Source organism: Halichoeres trimaculatus, unplaced genomic scaffold (genome assembly GCF_033239565.1).
Source record: "Halichoeres trimaculatus isolate MK-OKI-2021-1 unplaced genomic scaffold, fHalTri1.1 fHalTri1_scaffold_3, whole genome shotgun sequence".
NCBI classification, from domain to species: domain Eukaryota; kingdom Metazoa; phylum Chordata; class Actinopteri; order Labriformes; family Labridae; genus Halichoeres; species Halichoeres trimaculatus.
In genome coordinates, this window is record NW_027437181.1 from 16,313,974 (window position 1) to 16,338,600 (window position 24,627).

General features: G+C 37.5%; 3 protein-coding genes across 3 annotated transcripts in view; 1 reads left to right on the forward strand and 2 right to left on the reverse strand.

Annotated features, from left to right (window-relative positions):
• The window catches only part of dpep1 (dipeptidase 1), a 69,925-nt gene that overhangs the window by 10,426 nt on the left and 34,872 nt on the right, over positions 1-24,627 (reverse strand). The gene's annotated exons all lie outside the window — the stretch shown is intronic.
• On the forward strand, positions 6,578-9,498 carry sult5a1 (sulfotransferase family 5A, member 1). The gene is made up of 6 exons (XM_074666956.1): positions 6,578-6,810; positions 6,990-7,201; positions 7,449-7,575; positions 7,726-7,823; positions 8,185-8,365; positions 8,703-9,498. The coding sequence occupies exons 1-6, from the start codon at positions 6,672-6,674 to the stop codon at positions 8,864-8,866; spliced, it is 921 nt and encodes a 306-aa protein (XP_074523057.1). The 5' UTR covers positions 6,578-6,671; the 3' UTR covers positions 8,867-9,498.
• On the reverse strand, positions 20,301-23,050 carry hp (haptoglobin). The gene is made up of 4 exons (XM_074666433.1): positions 23,037-23,050; positions 22,576-22,661; positions 20,950-21,233; positions 20,301-20,843 (listed from the first exon to the last, which is right to left on the reverse strand). The coding sequence occupies exons 1-4, from the start codon at positions 23,039-23,041 to the stop codon at positions 20,301-20,303; spliced, it is 918 nt and encodes a 305-aa protein (XP_074522534.1). The 5' UTR covers positions 23,042-23,050.

Below are 24,627 nucleotides of genomic sequence, written 5' to 3' on the forward strand. Positions count from 1 at the left end.
ATATATATATATATATATATGGTATACATTTAAACTGACAACATAATCCCCATATAAAATACACTGATACATAAATAAAATGATGAATAAAGTGATGATTTAATTTGACCAGGGTAATATAAGTTCTCATTAACCACTTTAACTGCAAGAGTTTCATCCTTGTGTTGACTGGCTGTTTCTGAGCTTTTAAACTAGCCAATTCCCACTCTGCCTTGTGTATCTCTTCTTGGAGGTCAGGTCGCCATGCGTCCAGGTTATCAGTGTTGTTTTCTTTATCATGTGGTAACAGAGCTGTAAAAAATTAAGAAATCTGAGCCCTCCCCTCTGGATTTTGGAGAGTAAGATTCTCCAAATAAGATTATAGCAGTTGAGATTGAATGTGTCTATTTTGACATTATGAAGTGTTTTACTTGTACATGTTTAAAGAAATGTTTTTGGAGAAGTGATATGTTTGACATAATTAGTCAAATGTAAGTATTTTGCCATCATTATAAAGGTCTGCCAACTTCTGTAAATCCTTTTCTTCCCAGACTTCAAAGCCTGCATCTGCTCTTCCTGCCTTTAAACATGTGTTACCTCATGTAGGGGATTAATAAGAGATAGGAGTATCTCCAATATGCTGATGTGCCTTGTACCAAAAATCAATAGTGTTTCTTAAAAAGGGGTTATATGTCCTTTTTTTTTTTTTTTTTTTAAGTTTTTTGAATTTGTGGAAAACAAATACAGCTTTAATGGAAGGTGTGTAACTGTTGTTTGTTTGACACTCATCCAGGCTGGGGGTGTCTCGTTGAAAAATAAAACATAGCTGAACGTAACTGCGCAGAACAGTAATACCATTTCAAGTTTGGGAGTTGTAGCCCACTTCTTTCAAATGGCAGGTACAGTAAGCGAAGTCTCAGCCTGGGCTTTTTGTTGTTCCAAATGAATGTGTTAAAGATATCGTTGAGCTCATCAAAAAGTGACTTTGGTGGAGGCATCTATTCAGAGTCTCCTTCACTTCACTCATCAAAGGGTCGTGTTTCATTATTATAGTGGTTTTAGTGTCTGGAGTAATTTTAATTCCAAGACACATGAATCCCTCCTTTGGGTTAATAAACAGGGGTTTTAGGGTTGGTTTTAGTCTTTCATTCTCATTCAAAAATAGTATGGAAGATTTTGAGTCATTTATATTGTGGCCAGAAAATCACCCAAATACTTCAATTTGTTGCATTAGGTTTGGTATGCTAGTAGATACTAAAGAAATCTATCTAGACATCAGTATACAAAGCCAATCTATGTTCTTGTTCTCCTAACTAGATACCAGACGAGTCTGGTATCTTATTGCTCTTATTGTCATAGCCAAGGGCTCAAGAGCCAATATGAATAACCGTGGTGATAATGGGCATCCCTGGCATGTGGAGTGTTCTACTGTAACCGGTTTTGAAACCATGTTATTTGTTAAAACTCTGGCTGTGGGTCTTGTATACAAAATTTGAATCCAACCAAGGAAATTATTTCTAAATCCAAATCTGGGTAGCACATTAAAAAAATATGGCCACTCCATTCTATCAAATGCCTGACGAGCATCCAACGGTAACAAAGCTGTATCTTCAGCGTCAAATTTTTCATGAATTATATGTAGAACTCTTCTAATTTTTAATTGACAATATTATACAGATGTACTTTACTCACTTGGTGGACAGATGGGCTCATTGTGGTGGTATGCATTGCAAGACACTTGAGGGGGGCTGGGGGCTCCTGGGAATTTATGGAGCAACCAGCGTAGTGAGTGACCACAAGTGAAGTTAATGTTTATGCCCAATAATAAAAAGAAGTAACTGTGCAACACTAATAACTCAAGTCAATAATTACTTCTTTTTTTTGTCAGAGTAGAGGTGTTTCAGTCAAAGGAGGAAGATAAATAATTAAAGGAGGAAAAGAGAGATGTGTATCTGCCAGTTTCTCAATAGATAAGTGAAGGGGGGCTGATCACCCACTTGATGAATGCTTGTCCCAGACAGAGACAGAGGACAGCCAGCAGCCAATAAGAGGGGAGACAACACCTGAAGAGCCAATAAGAAGATGGCTTGACCTACATCCTTAGAGAAACTCTGTTAGTCACTATATATTGGTGCTGAGGAAGAGACAGGGTCAGTCTCATGAACTGTCACAGAAACATGTAGACAGGGAATGAGGCTGCCCCACAGATCTCTGTAAATGCATATTCTTGACATATTGTTAATAAATTTTTGTTAAAACTGAGAACCAGGACGCCTCCTGATCCTTCCCCATCAAAAAGCTGCACGGAAAGAGGTGAGAAGGGCATGGAGTCAATTTATTAAATATTAAGGTATTTTGGTGAGACAGATAACGCCTCATTTCCAATACTTCTCAATGATCATTGTCAATTTTCAACAATGCTTTTAAACCTCCAAAACACCTAAGAAAGTGAATCAGTTGAGAGTGTGGGTGTCGTGCTCTGAAAGAGTATTTCAGCACCATTCAGATTTCTTTTTTTGTTTTGGGTCCTGCCACTTCAAAAAATTATCCTAATCTCACTGTTTTCATCCCCTTGTTTTCCAGTTATGATTAAAGGATGACATTTTAATCAGAGACTGATGTTGCTCCATAACTGAAACAGTTAATGATTAACAGTGTTTGAAATATTTATAAATGAAAATCATATTCATCAGCTGATTCAATTTCAAGCACACAGTCATAAAATCAGAAATATAGAGAACCATCTGTGCCAGGTAACCAAAGATTTACAATCACACATGAACTAACTCTTTTTTCACACCTCTAATTCTTTCTTTATGTACAACTAAGGTTATAATAAACGACAATATTTTACTCTTACTTCCTATTTTTCGTGGGTTAAAATTAAGTTTTAAAGCTTCAGTAAAAGGCTCATCTGACGAGTGTGCCATTTTAACAGGCAGCTTTATCAACAAGGTTGTTATACAGATAAGAATGACAGTGGTTACAGTAAAACCCTCTATAAAATGTGTTGATAACACATATGAGCGTCACAGCTATCGTAAGTTACAAGGGGAGCTGTAACACTGGCTGGCTTACTGAAGGAAATGCTCCACAGAGATGGATAAACATCCACTTCACAAACACAAAAAATCCATGTATCATTTGTACAGTTGATATTCAACTATCAATCAAAAAACAAATCAAAAAAAAAAAAAAAAAAAAAAAAAAAAAAAAAAGTTCGTTTTTTTCCTTTAGTTTATATTGATCAAATAAGGGAAATTGAAGTACGGGCAACGGGATGATTTTGATTTTATTACTTAACTTCTCGTTTACACCCAGAAGTTGTAGCTTCTCTGTCAACAGAGCTTAGATAAGGCCAGCTTGATGGTAGTTGCACATGTGATGATGGACAGCCACGTTTGATTCAAAGGTGCTGAAGGAGTGACTCTTAAGGATGACGAGATGACAGCCAAAAAAATCAGCAGGATTATTCAGGTATGCTCATTTCCTTCTAAAATATGCCATCTGTTTCTCGTTAAGTTGGAATACGGTGTATTTTAGAAGGAATTGAACATACCCAAGGCCCAAACAGGGCTGCTGGGGTTGCTGCAGCACCCTTTGGCAGCTGTGGGTTGATTGATTGTTTAGTCAGCATTTGTATCACAGTGTCTTCCTACAACAGTCCTGTGCTTTGTGTTAAATTTACTTCCTTCAGTTTATAAGGTGATTGCTGATCTTGTGTTTAAGGCTTTAGTTTCAAGTGTCCGGTTTGTCTTATAGGGGTGTAGTTCAGTTGTGAAAGTACCTGAGCACACTTTCGATGCCGGCACATAGCTTACATGTATATAAGCTCTTTCCTAACATTTTGTAACCAATTTGAAGTATATTGATAATATTTTTCAACTGTAAAACAAGTTGAGCTTCAGCGCAATATGATGATTGTTTGAAAAAAATTATTTGGGATGGCGCTTATGACAAAACATTCAAATAGTAACTGACAGAGAATGCACACATGGGATATTCTAGTTTGAGAAGTGTTTGTTAGGGCAATACCGAATCTAAATTCTGCCTATTAGTTGGGCCATTTTGGAGCGAAACGTGACTGCGGTGAGCAAAGGTCCGTTTCTCAATGGATTTGTCATCTAGGAGGGCTAAAAAACAAATTAAGCCGGGGGTTTTTTTTAAATGGTGGGGAAAATTTTTTAGAGACCAAAATCCAAAATGGCTGTCACAGAAATGATCTTTTAAAAAGCTCGACCTACAATGATGGACAATACATGCTTTCAGACCTTATTTTTGTTGAGAAATACATATTTCAGTGTTACAAAATGATTTGACCTTATTTTAACCTTCAAATTCAAGATGGCTGCCACTTATGGTGTTTTTTTAGGGTTTTTGGGGGGAGGTTTTGCTGTTTTGGGGCATATTTTTTCAGTATTGTTACAGAGTCTTTATAAGGTTAAAATGGAAGCTCTGCTCATGAGTGAAGATGAGTTGAATCATATGCAGTTAAAGTTCACAGAAATAACATTTTAAGAGAATTTTAGACTTTTTAAGGCCTTAAATTCAAATTAGTGGATTTTAGACTTTTTAAGACTTTTAGAGACCCTGCAGATACCCTGTTTTGAAATTTACCTTATGTATTACAACTTAACTAGAAAAATATGGCACATTTTATAAGAAAATGAACATCCCTGAAAAATTCTTATATTTTTTTTAGTTTCATGTCATCACCCATAAGAGTCACTTGTTTAGCTCCTTTGAATAAAACTTAGCTATCCATTGCTCCGGGTGCAACTACCATCTAGCCGGCTTTATCTACGCTCTCTTGACAGAGGAGGCACAACTTTGGGGCCTTAATGACCGGAAAAATTAAATAACAAATCAAAAACAGCTAAGGACAATAATTTAAATTCTCTTTATTTGATTAACAAATGGAATATAGTAAGGTAGGATTTTCAATTTTTTTTTCATTTCAAAAAGAAACAAACAGAAAATGAACTGTTTTTCAATGTTGTACATATCAACTGAGCGAATGACACACAAATTCAAAAGGTCACCATAGCTGTTCAAAAGAAAAAGCACTGAACCTGTCTCACAACCACAGACCACGTACCACAGCCACCCTACAGTGGTTCTGCACCTTCATGCTGTTAATTCAGGTTTGAATTAGAGACAACAGTTCTCCTCACACTAAACACAAACTAATGATTTTGTCTGAAAGCAATTTAAACTTTGAAAATCTAGTAGAGACTTGAAAAACTAGTAGACTTTGATTTTACCATCTGTCCAATCCTTTAAAAACTCAGAGACCGTTGTACATTTGTCAAAGACTTCACACTTTGATTATCACAACCAGACTCTTAACTTTTTGTCCCAAAGCATGAAAAAAGCCCACATTAAACTCATTTTTGCTGCCTTACTTTGAGCCAATTCATGGCCAACCTACATTTATTGATTAATGTATTGTTTATTGCACTGTCTTGATGAAACTTTATATGCTGCTGTCTTGTCCAGAACTCCCTTGTACAGAGAACAGATAATATTTTGTTATATAAGTTAAACCTAATGCAAACACTGATTATCACTCTCACAATTACCTCTTTATCTTCAAGGTTAGGTTATGTTTCTCAATAAATCAATAAAGATGACCATCACTGTGAATTCAGACCCATTCAAACAGGTTAAAGAGCTGCATGTCACTATCATTTTCCGCCTCACACACAATAAATGTCTCAGACCAAAAACAAAAGTCTGGATAAATATCCACCCACATTGAAAAAAGTATCACAACAGGAGTAATTATAGGCTTACACATTCCTGTACATGCCCATAATTACGTCTCTGTGAATTGTTGGGTAACGAGTAGGTGGTGGCATTGAGTGAGCTTAGAAAAAGCTGCCATCTGAAAACTACACCAGGCTTTGTGATGAGATCTGAGTGTGATCAAAATTCTAAGATAAAATTTGCTTCGATAGAATTTGTAAATTACACTGAGTTATTCGGAGTAATGTGATTTGTTGGCAGACTGACAAAATGGTCAGTGGAGCTGGGGCATGAGGCATACCAACGAGTCAAATGGATTTACAAAAACGAGAAAATTGATCTTGTATTGTTGAAGAAAGAGACAAGAGACTTAAATACCTACATAAAAAGAAAACAGCAGCTTGGCTAGCATCCCCTGCCCACTTGTATGAATCCTTGGCAAAAGAATGAGGTAAAAGCAGCACAAAGAGTTGACCTCTTTTTTTTCAGACTTTAACTTCCTGGGATTTAAAGAAAGCAGCTGACGTCTTCAGTAGTCTCAAGTGGAGCACAGACAGACAACAGCTCCAGTACATGGTGCAAGGATGGCTGTAATTTAAGAGCTGACGTTAAATGCGCTTGATGCAATTGTTTTGACCGTGTTTGCAATGGTGCATTGCTAAATGAGTTCCTTCCCTCCTGTTTTTCCACTTGTACAAGATTGAACATGCACATATATCTTCTGAAAGAAATACAAGAAACACCCTCTCTCTCTCTCTCTGTTGCTCAGCCTGGATCTCTATTTGCATTTCCTCTTTCTGGCTCATGTAAAAGCCTTTGTATAAAGTCATCAGTTAGTCTCGCTCACAGAGCCGGATGAACAAAGAGGCCAACAGTGCAGGGTGAGAGAGGCACTCTTGCGCAGCTCACGGACCAGCAGATAGGAACAAAAAACCAAGCCGGACATGGCCAGGCTGGACGTCACAGAGATGTTTCATGGTATATCTTTTCCCGGACACCTTCATACCCAGGATTCTTTAAAACTTGCTCTAAAATTTCCATTCCGGGACTCGGATATCCTCATTGTCTCCTACCCAAAGTCAGGTAAGAAGAGAGGATGTGTGGCACCTGTAAGCGTACTGCAGCCATCCACATATAAAACAACTTACTTGAACCATTTAAACACCATTAACATGTCACTTTACTTGGCAGTCTATGTAGTTAAACTGTTGTGAATGCTGCCTGAGTCAGCAGACATATGCATCTTTTTTTCCTGTCAACAGGCACCACATGGATGCAGGAAATTGTGAGTCTCATTTCCAACAAAGGGGACCCTCATGTATCACAGAATACCCCAAACTGGGCTCGGTCTCCATGGCTTGAGCAGTATTACTTTGCTGCAGTTCTGGATAGCTCACCCAGTACACCAAGAGTCATCACCACACACCTGCCTCATCACCTGCTGGGCCCTGCCCTCCAGGGCTCCAAAGCTAAGGTCAGATTTACATAATAGTGCAACTTTTGGACCATAGTGGGTCAAAGTGTAGATTCAAGAGTGGGAACATTATGGGACCTGATGTCATAAGGGTGTTTCAGAGTCAAAATCTGAAGGATCAGTATCAGGGTCAAATGCTCATATACAAAACAGAAATTCACCAAGACTGTTTTTTTTTCTTTTTTTAACTCACAGATATCAGTTTAATCAGTAGAAACCAATGATGTTGCTCTATTTCCTCTTACAGGTTATCTATGTGAGCAGAAACCCTAAAGATGTCGTAGTGTCCTTTTACCACTTCCACAAAATGGCCAACTTCCTCCCTGAGCCCGACACTTTTCCAGAGTTTCTGAATCAGTTTCTGGAAGGCACACGTGAGTTTGCATCAAGACACATTTTTTCCAGTGTTATTTTCAGGATGACAGATAATGTATTTATTAATTCCAGTGCTTTTTATAGGATATGGTGATGATTTGACTAAAGGATAGTCTGAGTCTAAAGTTGGTCATACTTATTTGTTACAGTATCCTACGGCTCCTGGTTTGACCATGTTAAAGGATGGAGCGATCAGACAGCCAGTGTCAACTGCCTGCTGCATATCACCTACGAAGAGATGTCATTGGTAGAGTTGAATTCATGTCTTTTTTTATTTAGTTGCACTAAAAAAAAATTTATTTGTATTATTTTTTTCAAGGAACACTAAGTATTTAATAATTTGTAACGTTTTCCAGTCACACAGCTAGTAAAAGCACATTTGATTAACTGTTGTCTGTTTTTAAACTCTTTGAAGCTCAGCCAGCTTGTTCTTTTTTAAAATCTCATAAAAGCCTTTGAATGCATATCTAGCTTCTGGAGGAAGTCACACAGACCGCTCACATGCAATAGTCAATAGCACTGCAGTTTAGCGTCATCTTTAGATCAGACCACTTTTTAGAGGAAATAAAACTTATTTTTATCTTATTTTATCTTCTTTCTGGTTTCAGGACCTCTGTGGAGCCATAAAGAGGATAAGCTCTTTCTTACAGTGTCCTCTGGTGGAGGACGAGGTCAGCACCTGCGTAAAACACTGCAGCTTCAGCAGCATGAAACATAACAAGATGGTCAACTACACTCTTGTCGCACAGGAAATAATGGACCATGGCAAAGGCTCCTTCATGAGAAAAGGTAGGCACTTTCTTTACAGTTTCACAGATTATTCATGTCCTGGGAAAATGTCTGATTAGGAAACCAAATTTCCTCACCCAAACAAGACTCATCCAGAGAGGGCCCATATATGCTCTGGGAGTTAACAGATGCAGTAGTCCAAAAGAGAATAATAAATGAATACATGTCACATATCCTTACGTCTGGAAGTCCCCTAAACCTGCACCTCTGTGTCAAGACATGTCATCTTTAATGCTTGAAAACAAAAGAAGACTAAAGACCGTAAATTTAGCCTCAGCCAATCAGAGTATACATATCCACTATTTTGTTGTCTTCATGTTCATCTTTGACAATTTAGGTAAGATTGGAGATTGGAAAAACATGTTCACAGAGGAGCAAAATCAATATTTCAACTGTGTCTACAAATCCAAGATGCAGGACTGCACATTAAGGTTTGTGTGGGAGGAGCAAAAAGAAGAGGAGAGCCACGTCAAAGACCTAAATGCTGTGGAAGAAAGCTGAATGACATTATGATGCATCATTTGAGATTGATCACAAGGGAAGGATGTTCTCTGAGTGGAAGTTTAAATTATTATAGATGTTGATATCACAGCTCAGAAGGATGAATTACCAATACCAGTAGTGTTCAAAACTTCTCATTGCATTATATACAGTGCTTTGTATTTGTACAATATGTAATCCATGTTTTATCATAATAAATGCATTAGCTTAACTGCACACCCTGGTTAATAGTTTTTTCTGTTAATTATTATGTTATTTCCCTGCAAAACAGGGGGCACTAAAATAAATATACAAGCGTTCTGTGTATACAATTATATTAAAGCAATAAAACAATACAAAATAAAATAAAGGATGTCACAGCAGCTCCCTGATGTTCAGCCAAATGATGACGGACTGGAGATGAATCAAACATTAGAATCTAAACATTTTTCAAAGAATTTTTTCTTTAACTTGAGTTGTTTTTTTTTAGCTTTGCAATTTATGTTTATCTGTTCTTTTTCTGACAAGTAACGTTTCAACAAGATCTTTGATGGTTTACATAAATGGTGTGATAACATTTTATACAAACCTGTCAACAAATGCTGTGTGCAGCGAATAAATGCTAGAATGACAGTTTTTAAACCTTTGTTTTCTGGTGTGGACTGAAGGGATGATATGAGCAACAGGGCAGTATGTTAGCATATGTTCATGCAGAGCGATGGGTATTTCAGCTTCTTTCTTGCACAGCGGGTAGAGACATGTAGTCCATCATTAAATAGTTTATTACTGTCAGTAGATTTGACAAATAAAAGTGCAAGACATTACTGACTATCTACTCAATGGTTTTGGTTCTAATTACATTTTTTATTTAGTGGAACTATTGTGGTTGAACTGTGCTGTAGAATCCATGAGGAAGAGATACTTTTTTGTATTGTTGTTTGAACTGTTCTGGGTTTGAAATTAAGAAGTGGATGGTTAGCCTGATACAGGGTGGAACCTCAAGCTTCACCTTTTCTTTTCCTCTTTGACTCTACTGCACTAAGCTAAGCTAACTAGCCACTTGGCCAAGGTGTATATTACTATAAAAATGTTGTAAAAAATTTTCTGTCTCTGTGTCAGCCCTGTGATTGACTGGCCACCAGTCCAAGGTGCTCCAGCCACCTGCGACCCTGAACAGGATAAGCAGTTCAGAAAATGAATGAATGAATGAATGAACTTAGCAGATTAAAAACAAAACAAAACACACAAATGAAGTTGTTTTATAAAATTGTTTAACATTGTCTTTAAGGCCACATTCTGCATGTCAATAATGGTGATGAAAGCATTTATGTCAGAACGATAAAGTTCTTAACAAGATGAATAACTGATAAAAAATAAAAATCTCTGGATTTAAAAAAGGATGAAAATGAAATGTTATAGAAACATATATCCTGAAAGAAGACGTTAGTGAAACAGAAAGAACTGTTTAAAGAGGGACAATTTAAGGTTATGCCTGAGCATCACAGAAGCTAAGAAAACCACAAATACACACACACACACACACACACACACACACACAAGAAATACAAACTACGCAAACATCAAAAAGCAGAGATGATGTGTTTTCCTGTTCTACATAGCTGAATGTATAAACATTTTGTTTTGAAAACTCAGTCACAGAAATTCCCCCGACATTAAGGCGTCTTACATTTCAAAGGGAAACAAAATGTTTGATCACAGAGAGGGGAAATTAATTTTGCATCTCTGACCTACTTTGTGTGGTCAAATAGACCATACATCCTGTTGCACAAAGACAATGTTTTAAAATGTTATGCTGTAATTTGTGAGTTCCACATTTTAACAAAACCTTTTTCTCACATATCCTCTGCATCGAATCAATCTCCAGCTTTTTGCACATTAATAAAAAAAATCTTGTTATGTTTATGTTCATTGTCACCAATTATTACAGGTTAACTCTGTGGTCAAAACAGTTACTGTAATCCCCCTGCTGGTCTTGTCCTGTACATGTGCAAGTTCTCAAAAAAAAAAAAAAAAAAAAAAAAAAAAAACTGTCATGTCATCCTCCTGCATTTAATCCCTCAAAGGGAACCTTTGCCATGGAAAAGTCAACAAAGTCTGTTTCTGTATCGCTCTGTCACTCACCTTGCCTGACATTTACCCAACATTAGCTTTTGAGAGCTTCTACAGGCTTTGAAAATATGTCACAGAAAGTATTCAGCTGGTTTCTGATAGTCTTGTGTGCTTATAAAGCTCACAAACAGGTATCAAGTTTAGCTTTAGTGAGTTTCATAAGCAGCAAAAGCTTTCTAAAGTGACTTTTAGACTTTATTTCATCTGCTCTTAAAACCAAGGTCAGGGTTGTAAACATGTCATAATACTCTGTCCTCCCTCACACAGGATGATGACTCAGCTTTTCGAGATATTTTCCATTAAGCGGCTCAGAGTGTATTTCACTCTGCTCCCATTGCGAGAAAAGATTGGTGGGAGAGCGTCCTTGAGTAATTCATGTTTATTTGCATAGATCTCACATAAAGTGTTTGTGTGTATACAGATGTGTGTGTGGGTGTGTATATGAATAGTGATTTCACTCGGCCTATTTTGAAAGAAAGGACATTCAAAGTAAAGTTTTAGTAGCCTTGAGGATGATTGTCTGTGCTCCTTTTAAAACATGTTGTGAAAGTCTGTTTCATAAAAGAATCAGTATTCATGCCGACAGAGTAGGTCATCGGTAGACGTCTGTAGAGTGGATTCAGCTGTTACGAAACACTCAACTCAGTGAGCTCAATGATGGACAGGAAATTAAAAACTACAGCCTCTTCTGTGGAATAAATGCATGTAATAGAAAGGGGAAAAAATAGTATTATTTCCTCCTTTTCAGTCATGCACTGTCCTTTCTTTTTATTAAAGTAAAAGACAAATCAAGTTGAAAATGACCTCCATGGGCTAATCTGTGAAAATACATGCATGAACACACCAGCAGTACAAACACGATATCCACACACACTCACACATTTCAGACATGCAAGAAGCCTTTTCACACCTCTGCATATTCTGCCTTCAGACTCTGCTGAAGGGAAGGAGGGTGAAAGGTGAAGCTTGTGTCAATGAGAATTGCAGTGCAAACACGATGCCTCAACTCAGGCTGCAAACTACCCGAGTATGTCTTTTTTGTTTTTGCTTTTATAACAGCAGTAGTAATAGAGGACAACGTTGTTGTATTGTTGGGGTTTCATGGGTGTACTAGTAGACAAAACATTTCCACAGACAGTTTTTCCAAGCTAAACTTTAGGAGGCTTCTAAAAGTTGTTTGATAAAGTATATTTTTAATCTGTAAACTTGAGTTGATTTGTTTTCATTTTTGGCCCTCCCTGTCACCTGGTTTCAGGCACCGTCCCCCCTGGTTTTTCTACTGAGTGTCTCAAATGTGCATATTGATATGATTATTATGACCTCCTGGTCAAAAAATAGATCTTAATTTTTAAGGGTTATTAATAAAAGATAATTAAAAAGTAAAGTCACATTTGGTGTGCAGCATCTTTTAGTTTTTTAATTGTTCTTAATTGATTGACACTGTGCTGCATTGTACTTTTGTGTTAGGACTCATTCTCCTTTCAATAATAAAATATATAGTTTTCATTATTCCTCTACCCTCCTTTGCATGTTTTTGTATTCTGGCTATTCAGCATAAGGTTGTAGGTGGGCAGTAGAACAAGTATCACTTGAAACATTTTGAGATCATAATGAAAGATATCTGATCATTCTTCACACTTGCAATCTTACTGATGACAGCCACGTTATTTTAGTATCCTATACATCGTTTCAACCATGTGGAGTAGTAACTTACTGTTTTTTTATGTTTAACACATTTAAAAACACTGTTTTAACTGAGGCTGAACAGTACATTCCAATACCAAACCAGTACAGCAACATTACCTTAATTTCTCCTGAAATAATTCAATAAACACACATTATCATTATTGCATTATAATTTGCCTGGAACTGTATGCTGTTTCAGTCAATCAAAGGTTATTGTTTTCATTGATGATAAGAATGGGATTGTGCCTGATTACTGATAGTGCATTCAACTATAAATAAAATGATATGACTCCTGTGGCCAGAAGGGGGCCTCATTTAACCAACACACTCAACTCCTGCAACTGAAAGCTTTTATGGGCTTTTTTAGTGTATTTTTTCCATTTATTCATCTTCATAAAACACAGAGTAACAGATTATGCTAAGAATTACTTGCTTTATGACAATAATGTAAAAGGGTACAATCAATCTGAAACTCATCATATTTTGGGCGAGACCTGACACACATTGCAGACTTGTACTTAAATAAATTGATTCACTCTGAGAGAAGCTCCTGTACCACTGAGGGAGTTTAACTCTTCACTCTGATAAATTACTGGTTTGATGTCAGAAAAAGTTTCTCTCTGAAGTCACATCAATCCTCAGATGACTCTGTTGTTATTTGAGGTTGTGTGCATTTCATCAGAGCTGCTGTTGAGAGCATGCTGACCTTTTCTGTATCACTGTAGTACAGCACCCCAGTAACAACCAATGAGAGAATATGTTGGAGAGTGTACTGAACACTGTTAACTGCTCAGTTCTATGTCCTTTTATGACACAGGATGGCCATGACGGCACAGGAACAGCTCACATCCCACAATATTTCAAAACGCTTCCATCAAAGAAAAAAAATTGGTACAAAACTTGTGAACTAAAAAAATACAACATGTACCAATCCATTTAAAATACATTTTAGCTGGTTGAAAATGTTTTGAAATTTATCCTTTTGATTTTCAGAAAATAAGTGAATGACAGTAAATTTATTCACGTAATTTGATGTAATAATGGAAGTTTCAAAACCAGTTATCCTTTGAACACCTGAGTCTTGTCAGCTCTAAACAGCACTGGCAGCTGTGGTTCCTACCTGATTTCAGTGTGGTAATCAGACCAGCAGATCAAAAGGTGGATGTGACAGGGGTTTGTACCACAGACAGGTGAAGTTGCCACAGACATGGCATTTGCACGGCATTTAATCCTTTTTTCAAGGATTCTAGGCTTTGAGGATTCAACCCCTTGGACTTACCCCTTGTTTGAAAATGTCACACTGTCTGTACAGATAAAAAGAAAAATGGTTCATCTCAGCAACAAAATCACAAAGATTATGAGGTTAAAGTGAGAGAAGAACATCTGTACAGAGAAAAAACTATAGGCCTTACTAACTGCATGTTTGCGTTTAAGTGTGAATGGACAAAAAGAATACCAATCAGGTTTTGTTCCCTGTCCCTGAAAACTTGAGCTTACTTCTTTCAGTACTTTAAATGTATTGTTAAGGTTGTTCTGAGCTACATACACAACCTTGAAGGATTTAGTTTCTTTATCATTTTAGTCTGGGCCTTTGTGGACCTTAAAGTTTAATGTTGCCATGGCAGTGCTGAAACTTCATGCTGATAATACTGCACAAACTTTACAATAAGATGGACAACTACGAGAGTGTACTGTACAAGTCTCAACCCGACTGAGATAGACATCCTTTTGGTTTGATTTAATTGTTTTCAGTGAAAAAGTATGCTTGCTAATTACTGTTAGTCTTAGGATATGAAGAAATGTGGTGTGGTGTGGTGTGTTATGTGATATATGATGCAAAATTAATTAATGTGATAATGTACAACACATTTAAGATGATACGGCTCATTATTTTCCCGTTCTGCTCTCATGTGACCTCAACCTGTACCAGCATCCAACCTGAACCTCAGATTGCCTGAGTTAGTCCCAGCTGTGTTTGATTTCAAGCCTTTCTCAGTCACATTAAAACAGTATCTATTTAATATAAAAAATTAAACCAGTTCTTAAACTAAGCAGTGACTTGAAGGGAGGAAGTAAAGCGATAGAAATTCGGTTCCGTTTATGACGTAGCTGAAGGTAAATATAAAGGTAGGTAGTGAAGGTCAGAAAGCTTTGGTTTCCTGGTAACTTAAGAGGATGGAGTACAAAAAATAGCAGCTGAGTACACAGTGGGTTTCATTCAACAGACTGAGATATGGAGAACCATCTGTATCTGATCTGATCTGTATCACTTCAGCCTTAAAACCTCTAGCTTGTGTTTGATGATTTCAATGTACAGATGGAAGCAGTTCTGTTGCCTACGAGCCATTTACCTGTGTAATGCGACATATAATGTATACTGTCTGTTTGTGCTGAGATAAGATAGCAGAGAGGGCACTTACAGTTAAAGTCACTTGAAGAGATGTAATGTACTTTTGTTTGAAGGGGCTGTGAGGAGTTTGAAAGTGACCTTGAAAAAGGCTCCCTTCTAGATATATGCCTGATCATAAGATACACTTAAAAATGAGATTATCAGCGCCAACAAAGGTTATTTCGAAATACTACCTCATAGCTTCTTTGTAGCTTCCCGATCGGGTCTGGCAGGATCAATTTGCGGCACAGACAAGTCTCTATAATAACACCACGCCAGCTGACTAAGCTTAAAAGAGAGAAGAGAGATCTTTGTTTTTCTCTGCTTGAAAATAATTTCTACAATCAATTTTGTAGTAATGGTGGACACAAGAGCCCAACTGTCAGACAGAAAAAGGAAGAAGAGGAGAAGAAAGCTGACAGTAGAGTGATACAGCCCAAGCTACAGGCTAAAAGGGCTCAACTGTTTGTTATAATGTTCATTCCAACCCACATGCTCCAGTTATACTGCAGCGATCTGTTCAAACTTGGGAGTCTATCAATAAAATGAAGAGTGAGGTTACATTTGCTCTGCTTGGTAGGTAAGCACTGGCAGGGCATAACAAGGATTCATTAACGTTACACATTACTGACATGTCTCACAGGATTGGGCTGTCGGAGGTACGTATGGACAGCTATTACACTACTGTATAAACTGACAGTTTGCTTGTTGTCACATCTGATGCGTTGTAGCACTGGGTTGCTAGTAGCGCTACATGTAGCCAGCTACCGATGTAAGGTAAGAACTTACAATGTTTGCTTGTCATCACATTTCAAACCACAGTGCCATGCAACTGTACTGATAAATACCTTGCCTTGACGTGTTGTATCCAGTAAAAAGTTGTCTTGAAAAAAGAATATTAGTTCTAAAACAAACACACACCTGGTTAAAAATCACATCTTTCCAACAGTGTGTGTGAAACTCCAGGCCAGAAGGTGGCGAGGCAGTCCAATCAAAACAGATCCTCCTCATGGTGCCTTAAAAAATGTAATGCAATAAAACATAATTAAAAAAGTGAACTTTGATCATCATTATTTTCAGCTCATCAGTTAATTTTTTTTCCAGACTAAATGCAAACCACACTTTGAACACTGTTGATTTTATAGTTTGAAAACAGATTCAAGCTTGTTTAAATGAAATGTATCTGTGTACATCTACATTATGCAAACCCAACAGCCTCAGTTCATTATCCATGCTGATTCTGTTTCAATGCGGTAAGAGAGTGTTCACGTTTTGACATCGGTCAGTGCTGAGCTGCAGTGATGGAGTTGGAGAGCGCACACTCAGAGACTGGTAGGGAGTAATAGTCCCTGACAGGATGATAAATATTTTAAGAGTGGTGTTGGAAAAACTCCTCCCCTCTGCTGCAGACTTGATAAAAACTACCACCACTCTCTTTGACAAATCCATTTTTATTGCTTTAACTAGAATAAAATGTGATCCAAGGATTATTTATAATACATGGACACTAAGCAGTCTGATCTAATGTTTCTAGCATATGTCTGATACCAGTATAATCACACTCATGGAGTCATGAAGTACAGGATGCTTTTGAATAAAAATGGCTTTGGTTATCTAAACTAAACTTCAGTAATTAAGAGTTTGAACATCTTCAACAAACTCTTTCTGCAAATGAATTTATTTGACACATGAAACAAACGTTATAGCAGATTGCTAAAGCCTCTCTGCTTCAAACTAGTGTGTTGGTACAGGCAGGTGCAGTTGGTCTCAGCAATCCTGGTGATGCTTTGTCTCCCAAGGAATCAGAGATTCAGGTCAATATACGCCCATGTCACCTGTTGGCTTTGCAGCTTGACCTAGGTAGGTAATTTAGACTTTGATGTGAAGAAGAATCAGAGCTATAGACTCAATCAAGTTCCCAATCAAACTTCTCCAAACAGCTTTAGGTTTCCATTACACTCTCAATCAAACATTCCCCCCCAGTGTTCAGGGCGGAGATCAGGCTCTGCTCCCCTCCAGCTGTAGTTCAGAAAAATCAACTCGAGCTACTCCTGTCAGATTGAGGGTCGAAAGGAGTATAAGCATTGTTTAAAAAAAGATTAATCGAGAGGAACCTTTTATTATAAGATCCTGACTCTGGTTCACACTGAGATTGATGTGTTCTATGTTGATTAGATCTATGAAGAAAAAAAGCAAAATGTCCAGCATGGGTTAAAGATGTCAGATATCTGCATATTTAAAAACTTAGCAGCGTTTTCTTGATGGAATCTATATGTTACATGTTTACAGCTTTGATTTAAAACCCTGAGGTCCCCTGACTGGAGATTAACAAAAGGCATAAAATGTACTTGAGTTATTATTTTAAGCCAGTGACATAAATACCAGTACTGAACAAAATGTTCCCTTTCTTATGATACCAGAATGATTTTAAAGAGACCATGTAGATCAGACCTGAGGAAACTATGGCCACATCCGGCCCTTTGTACGTCCCTGTCCGGCCCGCGTGAGGTAAGTCATGAACATAAAATATGCGAGTGCATATGTCTTAATACTTAATCTATCACAGACACTGTACAAGACGTGGTTTGAATTCTCCCTCTCTTTCACTGGCTTGCTCAGTCTCCTCCACCTGAACGCTCCCCTGTTCTGAAGAGAGCGCCGTCACGTACACGCCCAGCGCGTATAAGCAGCACCAAGGTTATAATCGTTATGGATTTGTCATTATAGTTTTGTTTTAGTTAGTTTTGACATTCTTTTTCCTTACAGTTTAGTTTTAATTATTTTTAGAGCGGGTATTCTAGTTTTATTCAGTTTGGATTTTTGCAACAAAGCTTAGTTTTAGTTTAGTCAACCCCCTGTCTGGGGTTTTAGTTTAGTTTTAGTTTAGTTTCAGTTTAGTTTTAGTTTTTTCATACCGTATTAACCAGGTGTAGGATTCAAAAAGGTCAGAGTAAATATTTTGTAATACTGTTTATTTTCAAGTCCAACATAGTGCTCCCTGCTCAGTCAATGCTGATACTAAACTGTTGGCTGCTGCCTTAAACACAAGAAAATAATATAAACTTAATATAAAAAATATAAACATAAATTATAGAAAAATAAAGTTAACATAAATAACATAAAAATAATATTAACATAAATTATATAAAACAATATAATATGAGCTTTAATAATTAGAAACTTGGAGTCTGTTACAATTAAAGTCAGACTCACATGACATACTACTAAAAACTATCACAGATGCTCTGATTCATTGCTCCGCTTCATTTCGTGGCAGCACAGCGCACAGCCAGTCAGTGCAGTAAACAAGCACGTCCCAGGACATCGCTGTGATGGTGCTGTACGGCACTGACAACTGCCTAAAACTGTCGTACAATTGGTTGGAAAAATGTTTTGTATTCATTTAAATCCCAAAGGCTATTAATATTGTCAAAAACAATAACTAAGGACATTTTGTCTATAATTTTGGTTAGTTTTAGTCAGTTTTGTGAACACAATATACAGTTTTAGTTTACTCATCGTTTTTGTTTTCTTTTCTATTTTTTATTGGTTTGATTTAACTGCAATGTATATCAAATTTTAGTTTTTGTTTTTAGTTTCGTTTTAGTTAACTATCATTGCCTTGCGCAGCACACCAAAGACAAACAGATCTTCACGACACGTGTTTCACTATTTTAGAGTCAGCTGTCTCACTATAAGATTCACGCTGCTGTAAACTCCCCTTAATAGAGAGGACGCTACGTTAGAGCAGAGCTACGTTAGTGTAACTCACGACATGTCATGTCAGCACCAAAAAAGAAAGAAAGAAAGAACACAGGTAAGGCTCTGATAAACTCTTCATCAATAAATGCAGCACAGTTATCTGTCTCTGTCTCTGAGGTCTCCTGCAGCATCTTTGGATCAAATCAACTAAGAGAGAGAGGGGTGGATGGTTTTTGAGTTTTCAATATAACGCCCAAGTACAGGACTTGCTCTGACTTTGAACAATATTAGAGCTCACAGAATCATACTTAAAGTTGGGGGACAATCAGGAGAATTCACAAGCCAGGGGACCAGCGGGAGAAAGGATTAAAAAAATGGGGGACTGCCTCCATATTCAAGAGTATTGGCAGCCTGCCGGCACTCTAGATTGGTAAAAGTGAGTTCATGCATGACACAGATTGACAAAGACGAAAAATAAAGACATTTTCTCTATCATTTTAGGATTCAGTAATTGTTTTTGTTTTCTTATTTGACTTATACACCACAGTTTCACATAACCTAATCTAAATATTTACAGAGTGCTTTATTCTTCTGATTATCAGTACCAGCTATTCAAAATATTTAACTCAGAGCATTTTACAATTGAAGAAAGTTGGTGGCCCTCTGACACAATTCAGGTGTCTCATGCAGTCCCTGGTGGAAATTAATTGCCCACCCCTGATGTAGATGGACATATATATACGGTACTTTTTTCAGTTTGGGTATGTCATTTTTCTGGCATGGACCCAAAAAAGACACCACGGCTTAAAGAGTTAATAGGCTAATTAATTCTTATCTGAGGCAACATGAATGGAGAACATCAGCTTCTACATTATGATAATGTCCGCCTCTAAGCTTGACAGCCTCACATTGATGACCCAAAGGAATGAAACCAGTCACCTACATCCCCCGCCTTTGAATTTTCCTCCATCTTTCCTTTTCTTGCTGTTTTAACTGGACAAGCAGCTGTCAGCAGCTCACTTTATGGCTTGGGGGTTGAAGTTAAGACAGCTCATGGCTTGGAAAAGGTGAAAAGAAGTGATGAATTTCTTGGTCCTCTTAGAACTTTTCCAAATGTAAGCCAATATCAGCTCTATGAACAGCACCTTTAAGATAGAGAAATGGTTTTGTTTACTTGGTTTGAGTGACCCTGCAACTCTGTCAGTGTAGGCAGAGAAGTAAAATGCAATCTGTATCATAGTTTAACAACTTGTTGACTTCTTCAGCTATCTGACTAAGCCTGGGGACTCTTTCTTTCCCCAATCTGTGGAAGTGATTGGGGATGTCTAAATTTCTAATTCAATATAGTCAATCTATTTTCAGGAGTGAAATGTGTTGTTTTAAGTTTTTAATCAAAGTGCAGACAGACAACAGCAGTGACCATAGTTCAAGCTTTATTTGAAAAAGACAAAACAGATCTGGTACTCTACAAACAGCCTCTAAAGCTGTCACTTTGAGACACATTCACTGATTTTAATCTAATTCAAATTCACAAGAAGACCTGAAGCTCTACTGCCGCTGCCAAGAGTACATCTTTGTCATTGCATCAGAGCGCAGGGCTGCAGATTGCTCTGTATCTCCTCTAATGACACTGTGAATCCAGGGCAAATATGCAGACAACTTCATATAGACCGCGTTTTGTCTTTCGCGGCAGGGCTTGTCATAGGACAGGATCCCAGCAGCGTAAATCTCCTTAGTATCAGGATCTTCGACAACCAAAGCACTTCCTGCATCACCAAAACAAACATTTTGCCCAAACTCAAGGCTTCCACTGCAGAACATGTTTTCATCCACAGTCGGTGCGAAAACACTTCTTTCCTGAAGACAGCTGTCTGACAAAGGAAGCGCAAGGAATTTAAGTGATGGAGAAAAGGCAAAGTCGGTCCCCCAACCCCAGCCTGTGATGACCCCTCCGTTTGGTGGGATCTGGCCTTTCTCAGGGAGGGGGATGGGAGTCACTTTGTCACTCATAACTACAGGTGACTTCAGCTGAATCAGAGCCAGGTCGTTGTCCCAGTCGGTGTGATTCTGGAAGCCTGGATGAAGAACAACCTGCGGGAAGAATCAAGAGTATTATTTCAAAACAGCAGTACGTATTACTCTGAAAAACTGTACATTTAATTTTTTGCACCCAAAGGCTCCTCAAACACTCCGCTACCTTTTCTACAGCAAAAGCATTGGCCTCGGTGGCTTCTACCCGCCCATGGATTCCCAGGTAGACTTTTGGAATTAGTGGACTTTTTCCCTGATTATCCTGCCTGCTCTTGCGGACAAAAAGATTTCTTCCAGCTGTTAAAACCCAGCGGTCTGAGATGAGGGCTCCTCCTCCAAGGCCTCCATCCAACACAGTGTCAGAGAGGTATACCATGGCTTGCCAGGGAACATGAGGAGCCAAAGTTGCCCCAATCATCCGCTTGGATCGAAGTGATGCTAACCTAGAGCCTGAGACAGAGACACAAGTTCTATTTTTATATGCTTGTCTTTATACAAGTTGTAAATTAAGATATGTTAGGTTAAAATAAAACATGAATGGTTTCTGTCAAAGAATTGCATTAGTAATCCTGAACTTGCTCTTCTCTATAGTTTGAAATGAAGGAAAAAATGTTAAAGTTGTGCCAAAAAAGCAACTTAGGCCTAGGACTGAGGAAAATAAACCTTTTAAAAACAGAAAAGGAAAGCGCCAGAGCTCATTTTTAAGAGAGCTGAACCTTTGCACACAACTGGCACTCTGTCAGTTGTATGCTGGATTTATTTTTTCATTGTTTGAGTGTCAAGAGGCAGGAGCTTTTGCCCTTTGCACTTTGCTGAGTAACGCCAACCAAATACACAAATGCTCTTTCAGAACTAATATGTGCATTGGGGGTCTGGTAAAAAATGCTAGCGGTAGATCCTAACAGGTTGTAGAGAACCTAGGGGGGCATTATACACACAGTCCATTTTTGTAGTTGCTCTTTTATGGTATGTTTTTGACTGAAACCACTTAACCTTCTTTTAAGTTACCATCTAGCTGTGATAATGAGAATGCCTCACCAATTTGAGTTTTTTCTCTTTCACACATTTTCTTTTTCACTCCCTTTTCCCCCTATTAGAAATTAAAATATTCAATAAGTTATGAACTCGTATATGCTCAGCGGTTGATATCAATCCAACTGTTTGGCTTTGAAAAAAGGATTGTCGTCTGAATGAGATACCCCAACGCTTCGAGGGAACAGTGGTCATCAAATTATTCACCACCAAGCAAAGACGAGGATCCATGTACTGCCTGGCTTTGATCCATGTCCATGTGTGACCAGAGTGTTGAATACTACTTCAAGTGATCCTGAGGGATGGCAACACACTGAGTAAAAAGGACAGTCTGATTCTGCAACATGAAAGGATTCCTCACACTCTGCTCTTATCGAATTACTCCACCTAAAACCTTCATCCTCTCTTTTCTTACTGAACTGCTTTGGCTTACAATTGTACTTAATACTTGTTTAAATGGGCAAAGCAATTGGGGCATTTTGGTCTGAGGGCACCTCACAGCAAAGAGCCATATCTTGGTATTATTTTCTGAACAGGCTCAAAACTGGAGACCATATTTGTTGTGAAATTTAATACAGATATCAATGAATCCTGGGCAAAATGGTAGGACTGCCTTTGCTATTCTGTCAACATTTTCTTGAGCGTCAGCTTAATATCCATTAATATCCATTTTCCTTACTTAATCTCGTTCTAATAAATCCAGAAAAACTGACAAGACGACATATCTCGATTTGTACACATAAGAGTGAGTCTGTATTACCTGACAGTGAGTGCGCGCTTTCTTCAGCAGCAGTTCTATCAGCCAGACAGGTCCACACAGCTAGGAGGAGCACAACTGAAGAGGCCCTTTAAACAACAATCAATCAACAAACATGAATTGCTTTTGTTGCACTGTATCAAAACAATGAATTTGTGACACTGTATAATGAGTAAACGCTCATAAAACTCAAAAATGGTTGACCTGTTTGGAAATAAATTGTATCAGGACTCCTGAATTAATGATGTTGGTGAAATTGCTCATATGCTATAAATGCCATGTGTCAAGCAGTAGTTAGATTTCTAATATAACTGTCCAGTTAATATAGAGGAAGAAAATTATTGTAAAAAAATATAACAACATTTAAATTTGTTACTTTTTGTTGTAAGTAACAATATTTCAATGATAAATATTATACATATTAGCTTGTGTATTAGTATTATATGATCAAATGTTTCACTCACCACATTTTGTTGAAGATATCCTCTGCAGTTACAGTAGATCTGATGTGTCTTCCTTGGTGTGTTGTTCATTCATGAGCTGGGAGTATTTATACATCCTGAAGACCTATGCCGCCTTCGCTCTGGAAATTTCTGCCTGGAACTAAAATAATCTGCTCCCAGAACTCCAAATAAATAATTGCAAAATCTGGCACTCCATCACTGAGGACACTCATGAGAGCCTGGGTTTAGGAAAAAGTACACAAATATTTGACATGAAATTGTTGCACCACTAGCCTGGATGACAAAGGTTATTTGTCTTGGCTTTAAAATCAGACATTGATGATTGATGGGTTTTTCCCCAAATGAAAGCTAATTCACACGTATCTGAAACATTTTGCAGAGTAGGATGGTCTTTAACAGCTTGTACTCTTTGCACAATAGTTCTGGCATAATAGTTTACTCAAGAAAACAATGCTGACTGATTCAAACCTTTTATCCCTTTTGGATGAAAAAATAAAATTTCTTCATGCTGTGCAGTTTAGTTTAGAAAAAAAGAGGAAAAGGGACAAAAAAATTACAGAATTTCCAAAAACTCTGGTAATAAACATAAAAAAAGTTCAAGGTTTCTGCAGGAAGGAAAATCCAGTGTTGCTTTGGATATTCACAACAGGTCACATGAAGTTATGGAGATTTATAATAATTTTTATTTTTCATTTTGTATCATCTGAGAATCTTTTTATCAACTTGCAATTAAAATGCTACGATGGAAAAAAAACTAAGAAATAATTGTTAGTAATTATGTCTACAATGAATTCATAAATTCATGTTTTATTCATTACCAAACACCATAATGACATCCTTTACAGTCCTATTAAAAACTTAAAGAAATAAAGTGTAGTGTCACAGGTAAAGGCCCCTTGAATAATAAAAAACAGGTTTTGGCTGATCTTTTCTGATTTCTATATTTTTAGTTTTGTATTTTTTAACCAGTATTTTCAAAGTAATCTAAAGTGCAGACCAAAGGAGTAGGCACTCTAACACTCTGTGTTAACAAAATGGTCAACTGAATCTAGTAACTATGCACATACTATATAAGGTGAGTATTTAGTGGCAGAGTGACCGTTGTGATGGTAACAACAAGTATTTAAACATGGAAAATGTACAGAGGTTTAAAAGCTTCCATTCCTCCTTGTGAGGTTAGAAGTAGGGCTGCACGATATTGGAAAAAACTGACATTGCGATTTGTGGAGGGTTTGCGATATATATTGCATTATTAAGGATAGAAGAATTTTCACCAGATGACTTGAATAGCTCTGTTTGGGAAGAATTTGGTTGACTCACAATTACACCATTGTATTCCTAAAATACTGTTTAATCCAGACTAAGGGGGTTTATCTGTGAGTGATGAAAATTGCTGTATATGAAAGGGATCCAGGAGGCCATGTCTCTGTACAAAATAGAATAGGTTTCAAATTCAGTTGCTTTTTTTCCATTTCTCCAATAAATAGGGGAAATGCGATAGTCACATCACATGCGCAATGTGACTATTGCACATGCGCATATTGCGATGGCGATGTTCAAACGATATATTGCGCAGGCCTAGTTAGAAGAA